We start from the raw sequence: 26100 nt of genomic DNA on the forward strand, positions 1-26100 counted from the left end.
CTAAGCATGAGCAAGTCAGCATGAGTGTGCTAAATTACTGTAACTTTGTACAGTATGGCAATGGGAGTGGAATCACAAGACCTTTCGGAACAAAAAGCTGAAAAACAGCAGTGACCCACTTTCTACCTCATTCAACTTCCCAAACAGCGTGTGGTTGTGTGCGTGTTGTGTGTGTGTGGTTGGGTGTAATGTGCATTGTAATGCCGTTCCTCCTCGCTTTAATGGCATGCGTCGGTGTCACTTGCTCCCATTTCCTGTTTTGCAAAAGTCACGCATGCAGCATCATCTGTGTACACACGTACACACTTACACACGTACACACGTACACACGTACACAGATCAGACAGACAGGCAGACAGGCAGGCAGACAGACAGACAGGACATGTACACACCAGGGTTCCTACAAGTTTCAACAAGTCAAATTTAAGACCTTTTTAGACCTTTTTTAGACCTTTTTGAATATACATTTTGACCTATTCGCGACACCATATAGTAGCTTTTTGTCATCCTCGAGGTGATGAAATTAGGGATTTCACTGCCAGACAGACAAAAAAGGAAGCGAATTGGCATTTTTTGGGGTTCCAGCTTAATTAATTTCCGCGTAAATAGATGTGGTCGGACTGATTTCCTTGCAGGATCTCATTTTTAAGACCTAGCACCTCGTTTCTAGACCGAATAACTCACATTTGAGACCTTTTTAGGCCTTATAAATTAGATCCCTGGATTTTAGACTTTACAGGTTTTTAAGACCAGCGTGACCGGCGGGAACCATGACACACGTACACAGATCAGCCGTCAATCTGCACAGATATCCTGCTGATTACTCAACTGAGTTGGGGAGGAGGAGCAGGGGGAGAGAGAGACAGAGCTCACTAAGGAGGGGGAGAGGGGGAGAGGAGGAGGGGGAGAGAGAGACAGAGCTCACTAAGGAGGGGGAGAGGAGGAGGGGGAGAGAGAGACAGAGCTCACTAAGGAGGGGGAGAGGAGGAGGGGGAGAGGAGGAGGGGGAGAGAGAGACAGAGCTCACTAAGGAGGGGGAGAGGGGGAGAGAGAGACAGAGCTCACTAAGGAGGGGGAGAGGGGGAGAGAGAGAGAGACAGAGCTCACTAAGGAGGGGGAGAGGGGGAGGGGGAGAGAGAGACAGAGCTCACTAAGGAGGGGGAGAGGGGGAGAGGGAGAGAGAGACAGAGCTCACTAAGGAGGGGGAGAGGGGGAGGGGGAGAGAGAGACAGAGCTCACTAAGGAGGGGGAGAGGGGGAGGGGGAGAGAGAGACAGAGCTCACTAAGGAGGGGGAGAGGGGGAGAGGGGGAGGGGGAGAGAGAGACAGAGCTCACTAAGGAGGGGGAGAGGGGGAGGGGGAGAGAGAGACAGAGCTCACTAAGGAGGGGGAGAGGGGTAGAGGAGGAGGGGGGGAAGAGAGAGACAGAGCTCACTAAGGAGGGGGAGAGGGGGAGAGGAGGAGGAGGGGAAGAGAGAGACAGAGCTCACTAACGGCCAAGCTCCACCATGGCCATCGAGCGTTGCATCAGCGTTGCGTCTAATGTGCGTTGCGTCCGAAATTGGGATCAAATGCATTGTAATCAATGAAAGGTCATCCACCTGCTGCGTTGCGTCAGCGTTGCGTTGCGTCCGATGGCTGCGTCCAAAGTAGACATTCAAAAAAGTTTGATTTTTGACGGTGGACGCAGACGTCACAATGAGACCAATTGTATATTTGCCCCACGTGGGGCGTGAGATGTATATTTACAATTGTAGTTGTTGGTTATAATTGTATAGCCTATTGGTTGTTTTCTGCTGTTGTTTTATTGTTTTGCTCTGTTTGTAGTGCACTTGATATTATGATATATATATTATACTTTTTTTATCAGCTGTTAAATCACCACAGCGGTTAATAGAGATAATACCAGATTGAAAATGCTTGTAGCCAACTACTCAGCTATTGCGAATTGCTATTCACGCGAGTCAGCTGTCAATCACCACAGGTGCTTGAAAGCTTGTTGCTGGAATGGACGACGAACGGCTGATCCTTGAGGTCGAAAAATATTATTAGATTTATGGTTAAGGATAGGGTTAGATTTAAGGTTAGGGCAAGGTTTAGGATTAGTGGTTAGTTAGTTGAAATGTTGTTGACAGTTAGTTGAACATCTACTGAACTAGCAACTATCTATTTGGGAATATGTAGATAAAATATTACCCTGATTGGAAAATGTTCTGTATGATGTTGTTATTGTTGTGGACATATTGTAGTCAAGGGTGAAATTACTCCCGTATACAAAAAATGCCAGTGGAGCTAGAGTAGAACGTTGACGTTGACGCAACGCAGTAGGTGGAGCTTGGACAACGGGAAGTTGACGCAACGCCGATGGCGAGTTGACGCAACGCAGCAGGTGGAGCTTGGCCGTAAGGAGGGGGAGAGGAGGAGGGGGAGAGAGAGACAGAGCTCACTGACCTCCGCGGATGCCCTCCAGGGGGTAGAAGAAGGCCACCAGCAGGTTCATGAGCACGGCCAGGTTGAAGGAGATGCTGCTCCAGAAGGACATGTTGCGGGAGCACCAGTACAGAATGGGCTGGGCTAATAGGGAAAAGGTGTATGAGCGCAACACAGGTTAATACAGTGTTAAATATAACCCACATCCGTCTAGAAAACACAGCGCATTCACTACTAGACCACTACTACACCACACTGCATTCTTCAAGAGAACACATCACCTCACAGGACATGCACATACAACTAGAGTAGCTCTACTGTGAGCTACAGCAAACACATTTAATTAACAGTGCATTCAATGAAGGATTTCCACTAATAGACAATGCAGAAGTTTGTAACGTGTAGCAAGAGATAATTCTGGTCAAATGCTGGTAAAAACATAAGACACGTACCACCGTGTGTTTGGAAATATCTTATTGTTTGATATTTTTGAGGAGGGAGGGGACTTCTAATGATTGTGTTGAGGAGTCCCTGAATACTAGTTCCTGGTTGAGGCAGGGCTCGTCTCATCTGGGACTTATCTTTGGTGTTGACATTTGGTTGCAGCGAATACACTCCGGTGGCACATGTCTTATTCGACAAGTTATTTTTTTGCCTTGTTTTTTTTTCTTTTTCTTTCCTCTGGAACCAGAGCTGTGCATCATTGTTGACAGATTGCACGCAAATCTCAAGAGAGTTCAATTTATTTGTCTCTACATATGAAACTATAATGAACTCAAGATGGCCTAATGTAAAGGAGGGGTCAGACAGTCAATTTAGACGCGTCGCATTTATATTGAACAACAAGGCAAAAACGTAACATGTGCAAAGCAATTTTTTATGCTTTTTGTTGGTGGAAATCAATGCTATGGGAGTATTCAGGGACTGTGTCCAGCCATTGACCTCTAGCATTTGAAAGTTAACATAGGACACTGACTCATCCCGACCCACTAACCCCCCTCTCCCAAGCCAAACCTAGAATATGCTACCCACATGGCCCCTGGTCAGGGGGTCGATGTCATAACCACAGCTATTTTAGTAAAGCTGGACTTTTATTTTAAAAAGAGGAACTGAAGGTGGAGGACTTTTACAAACAGAAGGCCCTCACTCGTGACATGAGATCAGCACCGACAGAACAACATGGCTGCTTCACTGTGCTGAGTCATCGAGATAAGAGGTAGTCGGTCACGTGTGATCAGAGTGCAGAGAGAGAGAGAGAGACCCCTCCTGCAGGGCTCACAGATGGACAGGCAAAAACAGGCTCCGTTGGGGAAACAAAGACTGCAGTCATACTGTACTCCACCATGGGCTGAAGGATCAGGAGCTAGGGTGTCAGCGAGGACATTTTCTACTGGAGGTTTAGTATCGGGGGATGTTGGGTGGATGTAGGAATAATGGTATTAGTCATTTTAGCATGAGTTAGGATGGAGTGGACCTGTCTTCATGGTGCTTCTTGACCTCACATGACTCACAGGCGTGCATAGGCTGTCTTGTTGTTTTCAGCTCGTCTCATCCTCTAAGGCACTCACTCTCCCTGATCTCAAACTCACTATACTCATATATGTTACGGTACATGTGGGAAAACTAGGGTTAGGGTTAGGTGCTAGGGTGCTAGGGTTAAGGTTTGGGTTAGGGTTAGGTGCTAGGGTGCTAGGGTTAGGGTTAGGTGCTAGGGTTAGGGTTAGGTGCTAGGGTGCTAGGGTTAAGGTTAGGGGTAGGGTTAGGGTTAGACATGCCAGCATGTACCAAGTCACCCTAGCACCTAACCCTAACCCTAGTTTTCCCACATGTACCGTAACATATATACTGAAGATGTAGTTTAAAGCTTTGTCGATCTCTTCAAAAGTCTTCAGTCCCCATGCAATGCCCCCTAGGACCTCAAGTCAGACAGGGAGAGATAGGAGAAGTACAGTAGTCGCTTGTGCGTTCATAAGGAAACAGTGATATGATGGGCGTGAACATGTGTCGTTGAAATGTCATTATGGCAATTCTTTCTCTGCGTCGTAAACATCTCATGATCAGATCATATTAGCCCTTTATCCACTTTATGTTATCTTGTCTAACTTATCACTTTGACATGCCCTTACACACCATTATGACAATTCTTTCTCTTGCGTTGTAAAACATCTCAATCAGATCATATTATCTTATCTTATCTTATCTTGTCTTCTAACTTATCACTTTTACACACCCTCTCCCCCCTCCTCCCTTCCCTCCAGGGTTCAGGAGGGGTGAGTCCTAAACAGGCCTGGGGGGGCGCCTCCTGAGGGAGCCTGGGGGGTGGGGGGGGGCAGGGAGGGGGTGAGGGTGTGTAAAGTAGTTCTTACTAGTATAGAAAGGTAAGGGAGAGGGTTACGCACAGGGAACCGTGTTGGCGTTACCAGTCGCCTCTTGAGTACCTCGCAGCTTCTTCTGCCAGTTCATCTCGTTGAAGAGGTCGTCGGAGCGCAGGAAGAAGTCGTTGATCTTGCTGCCCTGCTCGTCGCGCTCCGTGGTGTAGTACACGCGCAGCTTGGACTCGTTGGTGAGGAACTCGCAGATGTTGGGCACGGGGAAGACTATCTGCTCCATGGTGCGGTCCAGCCGCACGATCTGAACGACAACCACAGCCAATCGGCCAATCACAGACCCTCTCTCGGAGGAGGAGGAGGAGGAGGAGACGGGCCACAAACCTAATTAAGATCGGTGTCTCACCTTGTATAAGGGCTGTAGTTTTAACGTGGCCATAATAGGATATACAGTCGTGTGAAAAAATGAGGACTCATTTTATGAGGAAATATTTAGTTCGTTTTCAAGAAATATGGACATCTTCTTTCAAACAATATCTATACATAAAAGGTGATGTCATTGAACCAAATTCTTTCTTTTGAGCCATTCCTTGGTGGATTTACTGGAATGTGTTGGTTCATTGTCATGTTGCATGGTGCACATTCGCTTACATTTTTTGGACAGATGGTCTCACGTTTTCCTCAAGCGCCCTCTGATACAATACATAATTCATAGTGGATTCTATGACGATAAGCTGGCCAGGTTCTGCCTGGGATTCATCTGGACAAAGCACATTGTTCCAGACGTCCTGGTGATTGTCTAGGTGTTCTCTGGCAAACAGCAAGGGTTTCCTCCTTGCACACCTCCCATGAAAACCAAACTTAGATGTATTAGAACGTAGAGGCGTGTACTTTGACATCAACTGTGGCAAGAGCCACGTGTCGGTCCCGTGATTACATTTTACGATTGTTGGAGACTTCGGGCTGAACTTGCTAGGACTGGCTGGCCATGTTGGCAGTTGTTTTAAATGTTCTCCAAATAAATATGGAATTCTGATGGTTTCAATGGTTGATTGGTTGGATATCTTTTTAAATCCCTTCCCAGACTCATGCATCTAGAACCTTCTTCAACAATCAAGAGCAAACTAAATGTCTAAGGTTTAAATAAGACAAACTCCTTCAAAATCCTCACTAACAATGTTCTAATCATTTGTGACACAGCCCAATGAAAAGGGCTACCTGTAGGCGAAATCATTTTTCAGTTTTTTGCATGTGCTAAAACTACAGATTGTAAGCTTTCAAATGATGCATCATACATTGAAATCGGAAACAAATTGAAGACGACATGAGTATTTGAAAGTTGCTACACCGGAAATCACTAAGCACAGAAAATCCCCATCAAAGATAATGAATCCCCATCAAACAACAAGAAACGAAGTCATTGTGTTATAGATTACACTTATTTAATTAACGTAAAACTGTTCGGAAAAATAACGAGTGAGTACTTCACATCTTCGAGTTGAATGTTAGCTAAAAAAACGAAAATCTGAAAAAAAAAAAAAAAAAACTTTCAAGACGAATTTGACGTCTTTCTCATTTCCGAGAGGTGTCCAGAAACACCAGGAGCAGTCACATTTGCACCTGATGTGGTGCACTCGATTCTAATTTTAGGCATTTTAAGTAGAAATAAATGTGGGGTCGGTCGTGCTAACCTTTTCCTCACAAGAAAATTGCATTAATTACAAATTACAAATCTCTCAATATTGTTCAGACGTCCATATGTTTAAATATATTGAAAAAGACAAAGATTTTCATGGGGTGTCCTCTCTTTTTCACACAACTGTAAAATAGTAGAAATAGGGCTTGTCTGTTTTCATGTACTGTAACTTCACTGTTTGTTTGTTCTACCCAGCACCTGACACGAGCTTATCAACTCTTCCTCATTTGAGGTTTTGCGAACAGACAGCATTCTTTCCTCTCTCCTGGGCACACAATAGAACACGTGCAAACATGCCATGGGTGCCTGTCATTTTCATACGCTAACAAGTGTCTCCAGAAGCAGGCCAAGAAAAACACAACACATCACATGCCTCGTGTAAACAGAAATGTCAAAACATGTTGCAATTGTATGTGGCAATTCAATTCAACCAGAGGCAACACATAGGTAATCAAATGGAAATTACATGGTGAAAACACATTGGTTCCCAGTTTCACGTAATGTCAGTGCAGGGAGAGGAAACTGTCAGGACGAGGGCAGAGCCACAATGGCTGTCACTGGAACTACAATGACTGACCTCAATCTGCGCCGTGTGCTTGGCGTAGAACTCCAGCGCCTCGTCTCCCTCCTCGTAGGTGCCTCCGTGCTTCAGCATGGCCTGCAGCTCCTTGTTGTGGCGCGCCAGCTGATCAACAACAACATCATCTGGTCAATAATCGACAGAGCAATTACTGTACATGTACAACAAATAAAAATAAAAATAAATGGTAAATGGACTGCACTTATATAGCGCCTTTTTTGCTGCTCCAAAGCGCTTTACAACGGCCTCTCATTCACCCATGCACACACACATTCACACACCAATGGCGGCAAGCTGCCATGCAAGGCGCCGGCCCGCTCACTTGGAGCAATTTTTGGGGTTCAGTGTCTTGCCCAAGGACACTTCGACATGTGGCCAGCCGGGGCTCGAACCGCCGATCTGCCAACCTTGCGATCATTAGGCGGCGACTCTACCTCCTGTGCCACAGCCGCCCCAAATAAATAAATAATAATAATCTTGCTTCTTCTAGCATTCTAGCTGCCAATGGCCCCTTGTTTGGGCATAGTCTACTATTTCTTATGATAACTGATGGATAGATGATTCCCTTACTTAGACAAATGTATTTGTTGTAAGTCGCTTTGGATGAAGGTGTCTGCTAAACGCCCAAAACGTAAATTTAACATTTACACCCCATTGTTATGGTTGCTAACGTCCCTCAGTGTGAGCTGATTTGGTGTTCCAGGTGCTGACAGGTGATATGCAACGTGCTTGGAGACCTGAGAGTTCCTCTAACTGCCTTCTGACTGTGTGTTAGCAAGGATACCGTAGGGGAGGAAATGAGTGAGTGATACTAGAGTAGTTTAGTACAGGTTGTGTTTCACAGTACTGTACAGTACATGTCACTGTAAGTCTTTGTTCTCTAACTACAGGATGCACTCTGTTAACCCACTAGACTGCAGGACATCATGATCATGCCTGGGGATCAACATTGGAACTTAACTTGTGTCTACCTACATCGTCACTTGCGCCCCCCAGTACCTAACTGACCTCCTCCCCCAGCATACCCCTTCCCGGAACCTGCGGTCCACAGACATGGGCCTGCTATCCACCCCCCGCACCAACCTACGGACCTTTGGGGACAGAGCCTTCAGCGTGGCCGCACCTACTCTCTGGAACTCCCTCCCCATAGTGATCCGCAACGCCCCCACCCTGGACTCATTCAAATTAGCCCTCAAAACACATCTGTTCACCCAGGCCTTTGGCCCCTAGTCAATGTTTCAGTTTTGCTTTGTTTGTTTTCTGTTTTTTCTGTCTGATCATTCCCTAGAAATGTAAAGCGTCCTTGGGTTTTTTGAAAGGTGCTATATAAATTAAAGTTATTATTATTACTTGAATAGACACGCCATCTTTAGTGCTGGATTCTGCCTCAGGGAGGATAGGGAGGAGGAGGCGAGAAGTGCAGGGTTCTGATGTAATGTGCCTATAGGGTCTATACTGTAGAGGCTGACAGGGATATGGGGGTGTGGCTGTGTGGCTGTAAAGTCAAAGTAAAAAAGCCTACCTGATGGGCCAGGATGTAGATGTTGTGTCCCACGTTCCTGGGAGAGGCCGCGTGCTCTTCCTCCTCATCCTCATCTTCCTCAGGCTCCTCCACCTCCACCTCCCCCTGCATGAAGGCCTTCTTGATCACCTCCACCTGGGAGAGACAAGACCCTTAAATAACATCCACCTGGGAGAGACAAGACCCTTAAATAACATCCCGTAGATAATAATAATAATAATAATTCAATACATTTATGTAGCGCTTTTCCGAGGCTCAAAGACGCTGACAATATGGGAGAAAGGGAAAACACAGAAACAACAAGCAACAGATAACATGGGCACATAGAACACAGAGTTAGCGAACGGGGAGGGGGGGGGGGGGGGGGGGGGGTGGTAGGGGGGGGGAGATGGTTAGGGGTAGGTGAGGTTGTATGCATGTCAGGGGGGTGGCAGGGTTAGGGGAGATGGGGAGGGGGTTGTATGCATGTCCGGGGAGGGAGGGGGGGGTGGCCGGGTTGGGGGAGATGGCTAGGGGTAGGGGAGGCTGTAAGCATGGGAGAACAGGTAGGTTTTGAGGTGGGATTTAAAAGTGGGGAGTGAGGGTGAGTCTCTGAGTGGTTGAGGGATGTTGTGCCCTGGGCCCATACACGTGTACTACAGTAGCTCCCACTCACCAGCTCTTTAGGTCTCATGTTGTACAGTATCCTCTCAGCGTTCTCGCTGTCATGGCGACTCTCCATAATGGCTAGAAGGAGCTTAGAGGCGTTATTCTGGAGGAGAGAGAGAGAGACGAAAAGGGGGGGACAGTTTTACATTTTTGGCATTTAGCAGACGCCTTATTCCAAAGCGACTTACAATCAGTACATTTGACTAAGCAAGTGAATCATCAATCCACCAGTCGTATCAGGAAGAGTAATCCAGCTCAGGCCAGGGGCCATTGGCAGTCTCAGTGATAGAAGGAACTTTTTTTTTAATATATAGACATTGGAGAACAGAGAGACAGTACAAGGGGGGCAGTAGAAGTCATTGTGGGACACAGTAAAGGGGAAAGCGGGTGTCTCAGGAGACGCAGTGCTGGGGGGGTAGTGGATGTCTCAGGAGGAGCAGTTAAGGTGTAACCTGAATAGCAACTGTACTTTTGAGAGCTGGTGGTCAAAACACATTGAAACAACAAGAGACCCAACAAGAAAACCCATGAGAACAGTGAAAAACCCAGAACATTCAAAAGACGAATCGACTGATCTCACCTTCAGTTTCAGCACCAGGTCCATATTCTTCTTTCCCAGGGGGTTGATGTCATTCAGGATCAGGGCGATGATGATGTCAATGCCGTTGCATTCATGAGTGGCGATGCAGTTCTGGGGAAAGAAACATGAAGGACATGTTTTCCCTCCATGGCAACACAGTGACACGCTGCTTTTAGAGTCGAGTCAAATACCCTCCAGATTAACCACAACTATGGACGTTGGACAATGGCCTTTGTGTAGTCGCCTGAACTGATCCCGCCATGTTTTGGAGAGTTAATTTCCTCTCGTTTTTGCACATTTTGTTCTACCAGAGCCAGCGGCGCTTGTTAGGCAACACGGCTTCACGCTTTGCCATGAAGTGACCCCTCAGCAACAGGGTGTGACCATCATGTGAGGAAAACCAAACAACAGTAATGCACCAGGAAAGAACAAACACAGGCATGGTGCCCAGAGCAGAGTGGTGGTTACACAGCTAGAGAAGAAGGAGCCCCTGCCTGGATATCCTCCTCTCAACACTGGGACCTACTGGAGTTGGAGCTTGTAAAGAAAGAACATGTCCAATCCTAATTACAGTACCAGCAAACAAGACCAAACCTGCCATTACTGGCATCATGATCTCACTGAGAGACATCACTTTATGCAATCAGCGGGTGATTTGAGAGATTTCATCTTCACGGGCACGTAAAGGAAGGGGGATTTTTCTAAAACTAAATCGTGAGCTTAGAATTACAAGTTATATAAATCTCCGTTTAGGGTAGTTCAGAGATATTAAGCGTCAAACTTTTGACATTTCATTATGTTCTGTGAGATGGAACCTTTGTATTTGATTAATTACTAACAAAAAAACGTCAACATTTTAAAAATAACACCACACAGGCATTAATAAACACCTAATGGATCAGATTATGTAAAAAAAACTAAATTCTGACAAAAATGGAGATAGAACCTTATAATTCTAATGTCACGAAACGCTGGTTTGTGTGTGGAACAGTGTGTGAAGAAAAGGTGTGTGCACGTCTTTGTGAGCGTGAGCGTGAGAGCGTTCCCACCTGGTTCTCGTGGCACGGGCCTTGGCAGTACTCCGTCAGACTCTCCACAGTCTGGTTGATGAGGCCCACGTTCTTCTCGTTGATGTAGAGGCCCAGAAGGCCCAGCCCCCCCGTGGTGCTGCCGCAGATACAGTCCAGGAACTGCAGCGTCTCACACACCAGGTTGTAGTTGTTCTTGTTGTTCTGACACCGGAGAAAGTTCTGAAGGGGAAATGGTAAATGGTAAATGGACTGCACTTATATAGCGCCTTTTTTGCTGCTCCAAAGCTGCTCCAAAGCGCTTTACAACAGCCTCTCATTCACCCATTCACACACCCATTCACACACCAATGGCGGCAAGCTGCCATGCAAGGCGCCGGCTCCGCTCACTGGGAGCAATTTTGGGGTTCAGTGTCTTGCCCGACGACACTTCGACATGTGGCCAGCCGGGGCTCGAACCGCTGATCTGCCAACCTTGTGATCATTAGACGGCAGCTCTACCTCCTGCGCCACAGCCGGGGCCGAAAGAGAGGTAGCACCGCACATCAAAGACACACTCAAACTTCCAACTATAAACAAGGACCTTCTACCCCCCCTCTATTCCCCCCCCTGTGCAGTTTAATTATTTAAGACTTTGAGTGTGAACCTCTCTTGCTTTTGTATTCAGTCTTTTATGACCGTGAAGACCGGCTTTAGTTTGGTGTAGACGATCTCATGACACATCGCATCTCTGGCGCAATCACATTAAGTCTTGATTATCTTCGCGGTGTGGTTGGCTCAGGATCAGTAGAACCAACCCACCCATGCTGGCCCATGACTGACGAGACAGAATGATTCACTAGCCAGCTATCTCTTAATGAGGCCTTGACCTGACCTGTGCTACACAAGAAAGCTACACAAATGTAACAGGGAAGTTGTCAACTGTCAGTCTGTCTGAGATACTGGACCAAATCACCATTTCCAAACAACACAAATCACTCTCTTCATAGTGAAACCAGACCAAGTGCTGCCTACCAGATATGGAAACAATTGCATTGCAACATGTTGTTCCACAGATCACGGCGCCTGTTTTTTTTTTTTAACATCTGGTTTCATTTCTGTATTAAATGTCTGGTGATGGAAAATTCACCAGCTCTGTTCTGGTAGAGTTGCCATAGAGCAACCGAAGGAAGCAACCCCCCAGAACAGGTAAACAGTGGCGAGAATAGGAGAGAGAGCGCCCCCTGGTGGCGTGGCTGACCTGTAGCTCTGGGTTGTGGTTCTCACAGAGGAGCTGCATGAGGCGCAGGATGGGCTTCATGATGGTGATGATGAAGCTCATCTCGCCCTCGTCCTTGTCCGCGGCTGTGGCGGCCGCAGGGCCTTCGGTTGCTGCCAGGTGCTCCTCCGCCTCGGCCTCACGCCGGTAGGTGGTGAAGGCCTTCTTGGTGACGTTGGACGCCTCCACCAACTGTTCCTTGACCTCCTCCGTCGCCACCACCGCCACTACCACTGCTGTTACCGCTGCCACTTCCTTCACTGGAGACACAAGGTGGAGATATCAGACACACCGCAGAGATGTGTAGGCACACACCCACGCCTTTTATTTTTTATTTTTTATGTTTGATATTTGTAATTTAAAGTCTGTTTTATATGTTAAATGTTATTTGTAATATATGTTTTAAATGCGGACCCCGACTAGATATATGTGTTTTTAGATTATGCCAAATGTAAAATTGTGTGGTGTATTTTAATGTTTGATATTTGGGATTTAAGTATGTTTTATATGTTAAATGTTATTTGTAATGTGTTAAATGTGGACCCCACTAAAAGTAGCTCATGCCTATGGGTATAGCTAATGGGGATCCTTCCAATAAATAAACAATAAACAAAACCCACGCCTTTCCCTGTGCATACATGAGTCGGTAAATCTCCTAGACCAGGTCATATGCTTACCAGTGGAACCCGATTGACATTGTAGTGTGAAACTACTGTGTGACATTGTGAATGACTAATGTTTGCCTCTGTGACCCGCTCAGAGTCAATTCTTTCGGATGACCTAACTCTCTCCTGTCCCTAGGGTCATGTTTCTCAACGCAGGCCAGTTACCCTGACACTGACCCTTCTTGCGGGCAGCAGGCGTGTCTTTCTCAGGGGCCTCCTCGTCCTTCTTCTTGCTGCCCAGGTCGCTGGTGTTGACCGTCACGGTGGCTTTGATCTCCATCTGGGCCAGCTTCATCCGCTCGTAGAACACCTTGAAGAACTTCTCCGACTTGTTGTCCCCCGTCAGACGGCAGAAGAACGAACGCTAGAGACACAGGGGAAAAAGGATATTAAACATGTAAGTCGTTCTGTTTTTTAGCTCATTGTGTTTCCAGTGAACAGAGGCTCTCTCCAGTGGAGTCCTACGCACACGCACACATGTGCACACACACATGCACACACGCACACGCACACACACACACGCACACGCACACGCACACACACACACACACACACACGCGCGCGCGCACACACACACACACACACACACACAGAACAACTGTCGCCTCAAACACCTACAGAACATATTAACGTAGAACATGTTTTTTCCTCATCAAATTCGACAAACAGTGTCGTCGATCGCACGTATAAGGCTCTCATGCGTGGAATCGCATGGACCTGTTGTTTTTAGGCAGGCTGGTGTATCCTGTCCCCTTTTTTCACTTGAACAATCCCTCCTTACATAAGACCTGTAATCAGCTGAGTGGTTAGGGAGGGTACACACAGGGCCTCAGCTCAAACACTGTTACATCAGAGGAGAGGGGGGGGAAAGGGAGAAAAGAGAAGGAAAATCCTGCTGTACTTTTGAGCGCTAGAGCGGCACAAATTGAGTGTGTGGTATGGGACGGGAAGGAGGGAAGGAGGGAAGGAGGGAAGGAGGGAAGGAGGGAAGGAGAGGAAGGGAACCAGAGGCGGCGGGGAGTTATTGTGCAGATTCTGTGGCAGTTTTGCAAGCCTGTTACATAACTAGACATTTTTTTAACATGTCGGGACTCCGACTCTTTGAAGCTGCAGAGGAAAGGGGACCCACATGTACGTGAACATACGGTAATACTGTACTGTACATACACACATCATAAAGCTACTGTATAGAAAAGCCACAGGTATACTCCCGTGTTTTGATGTCAAAACAACAAGCGGCTAACTCAAACTTGTTGACGAGACAGAGGTCGTTCGTTGATAGTGATCAGATCACGACTCGGCAGCGCTTACGTAAGCAAAGCGCCGCAGGCGAACCCACACCCGTGGACAAGCTGCAGGAAAGCAACTTTATAACAACATTACCGAGTTGAAATGAGAAGCCCTCATGACCGTGGTCATAAACAAGTTATTCTGTTGGATGATCGTCATTATGTCAACACCTGACTGCCATATGACAATGTTGTTGATAAAATAACAACACCAGCGGAAAACACGTCATACAGCAGGGGAAGGGAATTAACAGACAGGCTATTTGTCTGTGCTGTCTCTCTCTGCAGAGCATACAAGCAGGAACTTCTCTGTTTGCTGATGAACTGTTTGCGGTGCTGCCCACACAGCGTTTAATATCATATGACAATATTCTACCTGCTCTGCAACGGCGACTCTCTTAAAAACTGTCCAAACGACGTCGTACGCATAACGCAGTTTCCTAAAATCCCTGAATCAAAACATATCTAGTTATCTTGGGGGGAGAAAATAAAAACATAGCCTGATAAAACACCAATAAAAAAAAGCTAAAAAGATAAAATATGAAGGAAGAGATTTTTGTTGTGGAAACTGAGGCGCATTACAATAAATATTCAAGGGCAGCTGTACGGTACTAAGTGTAACTGTACTCTCACAGTCACACTCTACCTCAGGGCCAAGGACGGTGTTCTCCACCCCCGTGACCGGCTGTAAACAACACGGGTACAGTACAGTACGGTACAGTAAACGCCCCCGTTGGGAAGTCGCTGTGTCCGCAGTTGGGAAAGTCCCAGAATCCTGTGCATGGGTGCTGGTGACAGTGGCGCTGCTGAAGCTATGTCGGTTTGTGTTGGTTTCAAATGTAGGAGATGTCTGCTACATCCACGGCTGTTGAGATCATGCAAAATTATCTAGAGCAATGTCAAAAATGCCATTGTATCTGTATCTGCCATTGTATTGTATCTGACACCAGCTTGATGACACAAACACACACACACACACACGCATGCTTGCACACACACACACACACACACATACACACACACACACCACACACACCACACACACCACACACACCACACACACACACACACGCACGCTTTAGTGAGCTCATTCCTCAATGTGCACCATCAATTTAGCTGATTCATTCCTTCCAGGGCAGCCTCTCCTCCTGAGGCAGCTTAGCCGCTGCAGGGACCACTGTGCTGTGCAGCGCTGCTGTGTTCACATAAGCCCTGCATGACAGTACAGCACCCTGAGGCCCACCCTGACCCTGGAAGTGCCAGTCATGTACAGTAGACTATAGGCCCAACCTCCGGGCCTCTCTCCAGAAAAGTTACAATAGTGGGCATGGGGGCAATCCTCTAGGAAAAACAAGGTCATTCTGCAATCCTCTCTCTCTCTCTCTCTCTCTCTCTCTCTCTCTCTCTCTCTCTCTCTCTCTCTCTCTCTCTCTCTCTCTCTCTCTCTCTCTCTCTCTCTCTCTCTCTCTCTCTCTCTCTCTCTCTCTCTCTCTCTCTCTCTCTCTCTCTCTCTCTCTCTCTCTCTCTCTCTCTCTCTCTCTCTCTCTCTCTCTCTCTCTCTCTCTCTCTCTCTCTCTCTCTCTCTCTCTCTCTCTCTCTCTCTCTCTCTCTCCCCCCCCCCCCCGCCCCCCCCCAACCCCCTTCTCTGTCCCGGCTCTTGGCATCAACAAGAAGCGGTTATGTAAGATCTATTTATAACACTGGCCCCCTCTCTCTCCCTCTTTTTTCACTCTCTCTCCCCCCTGACATCCCAGTGAGCGACAGAGCCGTGGCTGTGATCATTGGAGGGCTTCTGCACCGCGCCGCGCACAGCCCAGCCAGTAACCAGACGCAAACACAGATGGGAGATCTGGGTGGGAGGAGTGGTGACACCTCACTGCAGCTTGTGTTCTGGAAAAACCCCGTCACACAAAGTGGATAAACAACACACACACTGAAAGCAAACCAGTAGTGTCCAATCAGATCTTCTGTCATTGGGATCCACGGTGTTAACTGTAGGTCGGAGCGCAGAAAAAGAGATAAAAACACTATAGAACGACAACCAGAGAGATCAAATGCACATAAACATATTGTACGCTGTCTAAGGCGAAATGTAACTCCTGTAGAAGAAAAACGAGTGAACGGTCTGTACAGTGTAGCCAAACATCTGACAGTTAAAGTGTGATCAGGGGTAGAGTTTCCCCTGCTTGCCGAGGGGAGAAGGAGTCATAGTTGACTGTGTTTTACTGTGTTACTCTCATAGTAGACTGTGTTTTACTGTGTTACTCTCATAGTAGACATTTTACTGTGTTGAAGGAGTCATAGCAGACTGTTGTTTTACTGTGTTTTACTGTGTTACTCTCATAGTAGACGATGTTTTACTGTGTTGAAGGAGTCATAGTAGATGTTGTTTTACTGTGTTGAAGGAGTCATAGTAGACGTTGTTTGACTGTGTTGAAGGAGTCATAGTAGATGTTTTACTGTGTTGAAGGAGTCATAGGAGACGATGTTTGACTGTGTTGAAGGAGTCATAGTAGACGTTGTTTTACTGTGTTGAAGGAGTCATAGTAGACATGTTTGACTGTGTTGAAGGAGTCATAGCAGATGTTTGACTGTGTTGAAGGAGTCATAGTAGATGATGTTTTACTGTGTTGAAGGAGTCATAGTAGACGATGTTTGACTGTGTTGAAGGAGTCATAGGAGACGTTGTTTTACTGTGTTGAAGGAGTCATAGTAGACGATGTTTTACTGTGTTGAAGGAGTCATAGTAGACGATGTTTGACTGTGTTGAAGGAGTCATAGTAGACGATGTTTTACTGTGTTGAAGGAGTCATAGTAGACGATGTTTGACTGTGTTGAAGGAGTCATAGTAGACGTTGTTTTACTGTGTTGAAGGAGTCATAGTAGACGATGTTTTACTGTGTTGAAGGAGTCATAGTAAACATGTTTTACTGTGTTGAAGGAGTCATAGTAGACGATGTTTTACTGTGTTGAAGGAGTCATAGTAGACGATGTTTTACTGTGTTGAAGGAGTCATAGTAGACGTTGTTTTACTGTGTTGAAGGAGTCATAGTAGACAATGTTTTACTGTGTTGAAGGAGTCATAGTAGACAATGTTTTACTGTGTTGAAGGAGTCATAGTAGACGATGTTTTACTGTGTTGAAGGAGTCATAGTAGACGTTGTTTGACTGTGTTGAAGGAGTCATAGTAGACGTTGTTTTACTGTGTTGAAGGAGTCATAGTAGACGTTGTTTTACTGTGTTGAAGGAGTCATAGTAGACGATGTTTTACTGTGTTGAAGGAGTCATAGTAGACAATGTTTTACTGTGTTGAAGGAGTCATAGTAGACTGTGTTTTACTGTGTTGAAGGAGTCATAGGAGACGATGTTTTACTGTGTTGAAGGAGTCATAGTAGACTGTGTTTTACTGTGTTGAAGGAGTCATAGCAGACGTTGTTTTACTGTGTTGAAGGAGTCATAGCAGACGATGTTTTACTGTGTTGAAGGAGTCATAGTAGACTGTGTTTTACTGTGTTGAAGGAGTCATAGGAGACGTTGTTTTACTGTGTTGAAGGAGTCATAGTAGACGATGTTTTACTGTGTTGAAGGAGTCATAGTAGACGATGTTTGACTGTGTTGAAGGAGTCATAGTAGACGATGTTTTACTGTGTTGAAGGAGTCATAGTAGACGATGTTTGACTGTGTTGAAGGAGTCATAGTAGACGTTGTTTTACTGTGTTGAAGGAGTCATAGTAGACGATGTTTTACTGTGTTGAAGGAGTCATAGTAAACATGTTTCACTGTGTTGAAGGAGTCATAGTAGACGATGTTTTACTGTGTTGAAGGAGTCATAGTAGATGTTTTACTGTGTTGAAGGAGTCATAGTAGACGATGTTTGACTGTGTTGAAGGAGTCATAGTAAACATGTTTTACTGTGTTGAAGGAGTCATAGTAGACAATGTTTTACTGTGTTGAAGGAGTCATAGTAGACGTTGTTTGACTGTGTTGAAGGAGTCATAGTAGACGTTGTTTGACTGTGTTGAAGGAGTCATAGTAGACGATGTTTTACTGTGTTGAAGGAGTCATAGTAGACAATGTTTTACTGTGTTGAAGGAGTCATAGTAGACGATGTTTTACTGTGTTGAAGGAGTCATAGTAGACGTTGTTTGACTGTGTTGAAGGAGTCATAGTAGACTGTGTTTTACTGTGTTGAAGGAGTCATAGTAGACGTTGTTTTACTGTGTTGAAGGAGTCATAGTAGACGATGTTTTACTGTGTTGAAGGAGTCATAGTAGACAATGTTTTACTGTGTTGAAGGAGTCATAGTAGACTGTGTTTTACTGTGTTGAAGGAGTCATAGGAGACGATGTTTTACTGTGTTGAAGGAGTCATAGTAGACTGTGTTTTACTGTGTTGAAGGAGTCATAGCAGACGTTGTTTTACTGTGTTGAAGGAGTCATAGCAGACGATGTTTTACTGTGTTGAAGGAGTCATAGTAGACTGTGTTTTACTGTGTTGAAGGAGTCATAGCAGACGTTGTTTTACTGTGTTGAAGGAGTCATAGCAGACGATGTTTTACTGTGTTGAAGGAGTCATAGCAGACGTTGTTTTACTGTATTGAAGGAGTCATAGTAGATGTTGTTTGACTGTGTTGAAGGAGTCATAGGAGACGTTGTTTTACTGTGTTGAAGGAGTCATAGCAGACGTTGTTTTACTGTATTGAAGGAGTCATAGTAGATGTTGTTTTACTGTGTTGTGTGTTGAAGGAGTCATAGTAGATTATGTTTTACTGTGTTGAAGGAGTCATAGTAGACGATGTTTTACTGTGTTGAAGGAGTCATAGTAGACGTTGTTTTACTGTGTTGAAGGAGTCATAGCAGATGTTTGACTGTGTTGAAGGAGTCATAGTAGATATGTTTTACTGTGTTGAAGGAGTCATAGTAGATGTTGTTTTACTGTGTTGAAGGAGTCATAGTAGATGTTTTACTGTGTTGAAGGAGTCATAGTAGACGTTGTTTTACTGTGTTGAAGGAGTCATAGTAGACGATGTTTTACTGTGTTGAAGGAGTCATAGGAGATGTTTGACTGTGTTGAAGGAGTCATAGTAGATGTTTGACTGTGTTGAAGGAGTCATAGTAGACAATGTTTTACTGCAGCGTTTCCCAAACTGTGGGGCGCGCCCCCCTAGTGGGGCGCGGGGGTACTGCAGGGGGGGCGCAAAAAAAACAAAAAACAAACAAAAAAAAAAGCTGTGGGAATACTGCTGCCTTTTGCAACATCGTACCTGTGTGAGATAGGCTTTTCTGCTGTTGCTGCTATCAAAAGCAAATACAGGTCGAAGTTGAACATTGAGAATGAACTGAGAGTGGCAGTCTCAAAACAACAACCCCGCTTTGAGAAGATTTGCAAGGCAAAGCAAGCACACACAAGTCATTGATCGTAATTGTGATAGGAATGTGTGGAGTAAGAATAGTGATGCAGTAGAAATTAGTTAATGTTGATATGTTGAATATTTCAGTGGCACAGGATCATTTGCCAAGCACTTATGTTCCTTTTCAACCCATAATAAAATATAAAACTATAGTTGGATATATGTGTCTTGTTATTATTAGAAGAGAAAATGTAATGTTTGTACAACTTTATACAATTAATTATATCAATCTAGGTGGGGACCGGGTTAGGGGGGGCTCGAAAATATTTCCAATTACCCAAGGGGGGCCTGATTGAAAAAGTTTGGGAACCGCTGTTTTACTGTGTTGAAGGAGTCATAGCAGATGTTTTACTGTGTTGAAGGAGTCATAGCAGACGTTGTTTGACTGTGTTGAAGGAGTCATAGTAGACGTTGTTTGACTGTGTTGAAGGAGTCATAGTAGACAATGTTTGACTGTGTTGAAGGAGTCATAGTAGACTGTGTTTTACTGTGTTGAAGGAGTCATAGGAGACGTTGTTTTACAGTGTTGAAGGAGTCATAGTAGACGTTGTTTTACTGTGTTGAAGGAGTCATAGTAGACGATGTTTGACTGTGTTGAAGGAGTCATAGTAGACGATGTTTGACTGTGTTGAAGGAGTCATAGTAGACGATGTTTTACTGTGTTGAAGGAGTCATAGTAGACGATGTTTGACTGTGTTGAAGGAGTCATAGTAGATGTTTGACTGTGTTGAAGGAGTCATAGTAGACGATGTTTTACTGTGTTGAAGGAGTCATAGGAGACGTTGTTTTACTGTGTTGAAGGAGTCATAGTAGACGTTGTTTTACTGTGTTGAAGGAGTCATAGTAGACGATGTTTTACTGTGTTGAAGGAGTCATAGTAGACGTTGTTTTACTGTGTTGAAGGAGTCATAGTAGACAGTGTTTTACTGTGTTGAAGGAGTCATAGTAGATGTTGTTTGACTGTGTTGAAGGAGTCATAGTAGATGATGTTTTACTGTGTTGAAGGAGTCATAGTAGACTGTGTTTTACTGTGTTGAAGGAGTCATAGTAGACGTTGTTTTACTGTGTTGAAGGAGTCATAGTAGACGATGTTTTACTGTGTTGAAGGAGTCATAGGAGACGTTGTTTTACTGTGTTGAAGGAGTCATAGTAGACTAGGTTTTACTGTGTTGAAGGAATCATAGCAGATGTTTTACTGTGTTGAAGGAGTCATAGTAGACATGTTTTACTGTGTTGAAGGAGTCATAGTAGACGATGTTTTACTGTGTTGAAGGAGTCGTAGCAGACGATGTTTTACTGTGTTGAAGGAGTCATAGCAGACGTTGTTTGACTGTGTTGAAGGAGTCATAGTAGATGTTGTTTTACTGTGTTGAAGGAGTCATAGTAGACGTTGTTTTACTGTGTTGAAGGAGTCATAGTAGACGATGTTTGACTGTGTTGAAGGAGTCATAGTAGACATGTTTTACTGTGTTGAAGGAGTCATAGTAGACATGTTTGACTGTGTTGAAGGAGTCATAGTAGACGATGTTTTACTGTGTTGAAGGAGTCGTAGCAGACGATGTTTTACTGTGTTGAAGAAGTCATAGGAGACTGTGTTTTACTGTGTTGAAGGAGTCATAGCAGACGTTGTTTGACTGTGTTGAAGGAGTCATAGTAGACGTTGTTTGACTGTGTTGAAGGAGTCATAGTAGACATGTTTGACTGTGTTGAAGGAGTCATAGTAGACTGTGTTTTACTGTGTTGAAGGAGTCATAGTAGACTGTTGTTTTACTGTGTTGAAGGAGTCATAGTAGATGTTTTACTGTGTTGAAGGAGTCATAGTAGACGATGTTTTACTGTTTGAAGGAGTCATAGTAGACAATGTTTTACTGTGTTGAAGGAGTCATAGCAGACGTTGTTTGACTGTGTTGAAGGAGTCATAGTAGATGTTGTTTGACTGTGTTGAAGGAGTCATAGTAGACATGTTTGACTGTGTTGAAGGAGTCATAGTAGACGATGTTTTACTGTGTTGAAGGAGTCATAGTAGACTGTTGTTTTACTGTGTTGAAGGAGTCATAGTAGATGTTTTACTGTGTTGAAGGAGTCATAGTAGACGTTGTTTGACTGTGTTGAAGGAGTCATAGTAGACTGTGTTTTACTGTGTTGAAGGAGTCATAGTAGACGATGTTTAACTGTGTTGAAGGAGTCATAGTAGATGATGTTTTACTGTGTTGAAGGAGTCATAGTAGACGATGTTTTACTGTGTTGAAGGAGTCATAGGAGACGTTGTTTTACTGTGTTGAAGGAGTCATAGTAGACTAGGTTTTACTGTGTTGAAGGAATCATAGCAGATGTTTTACTGTGTTGAAGGAGTCATAGTAGACATGTTTTACTGTGTTGAAGGAGTCATAGTAGACGATGTTTTACTGTGTTGAAGGAGTCGTAGCAGACGATGTTTTACTGTGTTGAAGGAGTCATAGCAGACGTTGTTTGACTGTGTTGAAGGAGTCATAGTAGATGTTGTTTTACTGTGTTGAAGGAGTCATAGCAGATGTTGTTTTACTGTGTTGAAGGAGTCATAGTAGACGATGTTTGACTGTGTTGAAGGAGTCATAGTAGACGTTGTTTGACTGTGTTGAAGGAGTCATAGTAGACTGTGTTTTACTGTGTTGAAGGAGTCATAGTAGACAATGTTTTACTGTGTTGAAGGAGTCATAGTAGATGTTTTACTGTGTTGAAGGAGTCATAGGAGATGTTTGACTGTGTTGAAGGAGTCATAGTAGACGATGTTTTACTGTGTTGAAGGAGTCATAGTAGACGATGTTTTACTGTGTTGAAGGAGTCATAGTAGACGTTGTTTTACTGTGTTGAAGGAGTCATAGGAGACGATGTTTTACTGTGTTGAAGGAGTCATAGTAGACATTGTTTTACTGTGTTGAAGGAGTCATAGGAGACGATGTTTTACTGTGTTGAAGGAGTCATAGTAGACGATGTTTTACTGTGTTGAAGGAGTCATAGTAGACGATGTTTTACTGTGTTGAAGGAGTCATAGTAGACGTTGTTTTACTGTGTTGAAGGAGTCATAGTAGACGTTGTTTTACTGTGTTGAAGGAGTCATAGTAGACGATGTTTGACTGTGTTGAAGGAGTCATAGTAGACTGTGTTTTACAGTGTTGAAGGAGTCATAGTAGACAATGTTTTACTGTGTTGAAGGAGTCATAGTAGACGTTGTTTGACTGTGTTGAAGGAGTCATAGTAGACGTTGTTTGACTGTGTTGAAGGAGTCATAGTAGACGTTGTTTTACTGTGTTGAAGGAGTCATAGTAGACGTTGTTTTACTGTGTTGAAGGAGTCATAGACGTTGTTTTACTGTGTTGAAGGAGTCATAGTAGACGTTGTTTTACTGTGTTGAAGGAGTCATAGGAGATGTTTTACTGTGTTGAAGGAGTCATAGTAGACTAGGTTTTACTGTGTTGAAGGAGTCATAGTAGACTAGGTTTTACTGTGTTGAAGGAGTCATAGTAGATGTTTGACTGTGTTGAAGGAGTCATAGGAGACGTTGTTTTACTGTGTTGAAGGAGTCATAGTAGATGATGTTTTACTGTGTTGAAGGAGTCATAGTAGACGTTGTTTTACTGTGTTGAAGGAGTCATAGTAGACGTTGTTTTACCGTGTTGAAGGAGTCATAGTAGATGTTGTTTTACTGTGTTGAAGGAGTCATAGTAGACGTTGTTTTACTGTGTTGAAGGAGTCATAGTAGACGTTGTTTTACCGTGTTGAAGGAGTCATAGTAGACGTTGTTTTACTGTGTTGAAGGAGTCATAGTCGACGATGTTCTACTGTGTTGAAGGAGTCATAGTAGACGTTGTTTTACTGTGTTGAAGGAGTCATAGTAGACGATGTTTTACTGTGTTGAAGGAGTCATAGTAGACTGTTGTTTTACTGTGTTGAAGGAGTCATAGTCTATGTTTTACTGTGTTGAAGGAGTCATAGTAGACGGTGTTTTACTGTGTTGAAGGAGTCATAGTAGACGTTGTTTTACTGTGTTGAAGGAGTCATAGTAGACGTTGTTTTACTGTGTTGAAGGAGTCATAGTAGAATATGTTTTACTGTGTTGAAGGAGTCATAGTAGAATATGTTTTACTGTGTTGAAGGAGTCATAGTAGACGATGTTTTACTGTGTTGAAGGAGTCATAGTAGACGATGTTTGACTGTGTTGAAGGAGTCATAGTAGACAATGTTTTACTGTGTTGAAGGAGTCATAGTAGACGATGTTTTACTGTGTTGAAGGAGTCATAGCAGATGTTTTACTGTGTTGAAGGAGTCATAGGAGACGTTGTTTTACTGTGTTGAAGGAGTCATAGTAGATGTTTTACTGTGTTGAAGGAGTCATAGTAGACAATGTTTTACTGTGTTGAAGGAGTCATAGCAGATGTTTTACTGTGTTGAAGGAGTCATAGTTGACTGTGTTTTACTGTGTTGAAGGAGTCATAGTAGATGTTTTACTGTGTTGAAGGAGTCATGGTAGACGATGTTTGACTGTGTTGAAGGAGTCATAGGAGACGTTGTTTTACTGTGTTGAAGGAGTCATAGTAGACGTTGTTTTACTGTGTTGAAGGAGTCATAGTAGATGTTGTTTTACTGTGTTGAAGGAGTCATAGTAGACGATGTTTTACTGTGTTGAAGGAGTCATAGTAGACGATGTTTGACTGTGTTGAAGGAGTCATAGTCGATGTTGTTTTACTGTGTTGAAGGAGTCATAGTAGACGTTGTTTTACTGTGTTGAAGGAGTCATAGTAGACGATGTTTTACTGTGTTGAAGGAGTCATAGTAGACGTTGTTTTACTGTGTTGAAGGAGTCATAGTAGACGATGTTTTACTGTGTTGAAGGAGTCATAGTAGACGATGTTTTACTGTGTTGAAGGAGTCATAGTAGACAATGTTTTACTGTGTTGAAGGAGTCATAGTAGACGATGTTTTACTGTGTTGAAGGAGTCATAGTAGACTGTGTTTTACTGTGTTGAAGGAGTCATAGTAGACGTTGTTTGACTGTGTTGAAGGAGTCATAGTAGACGTTGTTTTACTGTGTTGAAGGAGTCATAGTAGACATGTTTTACTGTGTTGAAGGAGTCATAGTAGACGTTGTTTTACTGTGTTGAAGGAGTCATAGTCGATGTTTTACTGTGTTGAAGGAGTCATAGGAGACGTTGTTTTACTGTGTTGAAGGAGTCATAATAGACAATGTTTTACTGTGTTGAAGGAGTCATAGTAGACATGTTTTACTGTGTTGAAGGAGTCATAATAGACGATGTTTTACTGTGTTGAAGGAGTCATAGTTGACGTTTTACTGTGTTGAAGGAGTCATAGTAGACTGTTGTTTTACTGTGTTGAAGGAGTCATAGTAGATGTTTTACTGTGTTGAAGGAGTCATAGTAGACTAGGTTTTACCGTGTTGCTCCAGGCTAAAACTCAGCTCCGCCAACAAAGGGTTCATGAGCTTTCCAGGTGGCTGTTGAAAAGTGAACCTGAGGCATAGGTGGGGAGGATAAGGGCCGATCCCAATTCACCCCTACGGCTTTGTTTTTGCGCGTTCACGTTTAGGGTAGGGGTGTCACAGGCACAAGTTAATAGCCTACAGAGCACCGTTATTCTGTCGGTCTGACGGTCTGATAGTGAAGCACTGTTCTTTTTTTGTCTATTTGATGACTTGTTTGATCGATTTATAGCGTAAAACTTAAGTTGTGAATGAATCGTGAGCGTCAATGCTTTTCTACGATACTACTGATGACGTATCAGGGTCTTGAAGGGTTGTCCCATTTCATAGGGAAAGATTTCAACCACTATGGCTTGTGGCTATGTTCAGAGGCCTTGGCTCCAAAGCGAGTGGCACTCGAAAATGAACCATAGGGGTAGAAAAGGGAATCGGGATCGGGCCCAAATCTGGCCTGTGGCGGCTGAGACGGTCAGGGCAGGGTCAAGGGTCAGGGGTCACAGGGAGGGAAAGGGGCCAGGGAGCCATGGGCATGGGGGAGGTAGACTGAAGAGTAGACCTGCTATAAAGGTGCTCTTACATAACACAGCAGAACACTCCAGCTGGCCTGTTTGGGAAATAACCTGCTTGCGTGGCTGGTATGTGTGTGTGTGTGTGTGTGTGTGTGGCCATATACTGCATTTGTTATCTTGTCCACAAAGATACAGTACACCACACAGAGGCAGGTCCCACTAATATTTAACAGAGTTGTTGTGTACTCTTACATGGACAGTAACAGGTGCACAAAGGGAACATGAGAGCCCCGTTCAATGAAAGGTCAGAAGGCGGAGTCAACATGACAGGATTCTTCCTCATAAGAACTCTACACATTCTCTCATATAGTGTAGTAATGAGATCACACACCCATTAGTTCATCATCCTCAGCTGGACGAGGTGACCTCATCCTTCTGTCTCAGAAGGGCAGTGTGTGTCTGACTCAAACCCGAGACATCACCCGTTTTTGTGCTCCCATCCTCTACTCTCTTTCTCTCTCTGATAAATCGTGACGTTAGAATTATAAGGTTCTATCTCCATTTTTGTCAACATTTTGTTTTTTTACATAATCTGATCCATTAGGTGTTTATTAGTGCCTGTGTGGTGTTATTTTCTAAAATGTTGACAAATGACATTTTTGAGTTAGTAATTCATAAAAATACAA

At 44.2% G+C, this 26100-nt stretch overlaps 1 protein-coding gene across 1 annotated transcript in view; it reads right to left on the bottom strand.

The window, feature by feature from the left end:
* itpr1b (inositol 1,4,5-trisphosphate receptor, type 1b) overlaps window positions 1–26100 on the bottom strand; it is a gene marked incomplete at its 5' end in the record, with an annotated part of 117872 nt that overhangs the window by 21512 nt on the left and 70260 nt on the right. The window contains 9 exons of the mRNA XM_080545715.1: window positions 2451–2573; window positions 4868–5060; window positions 7030–7137; window positions 8555–8689; window positions 9210–9305; window positions 9783–9893; window positions 10832–11032; window positions 12051–12295; window positions 12905–13097. Of these exons, the coding sequence (XP_080401841.1) occupies window positions 2451–2573; window positions 4868–5060; window positions 7030–7137; window positions 8555–8689; window positions 9210–9305; window positions 9783–9893; window positions 10832–11032; window positions 12051–12295; window positions 12905–13097 (1405 nt within the window). The remainder of the gene's footprint in view (window positions 1–2450; window positions 2574–4867; window positions 5061–7029; window positions 7138–8554; window positions 8690–9209; window positions 9306–9782; window positions 9894–10831; window positions 11033–12050; window positions 12296–12904; window positions 13098–26100) is intronic.

This window comes from Nansenia antarctica (genome assembly GCF_963989245.1).
Source record: "Nansenia antarctica genome assembly, chromosome: 15".
NCBI lineage: Eukaryota > Metazoa > Chordata > Actinopteri > Argentiniformes > Microstomatidae > Nansenia > Nansenia antarctica.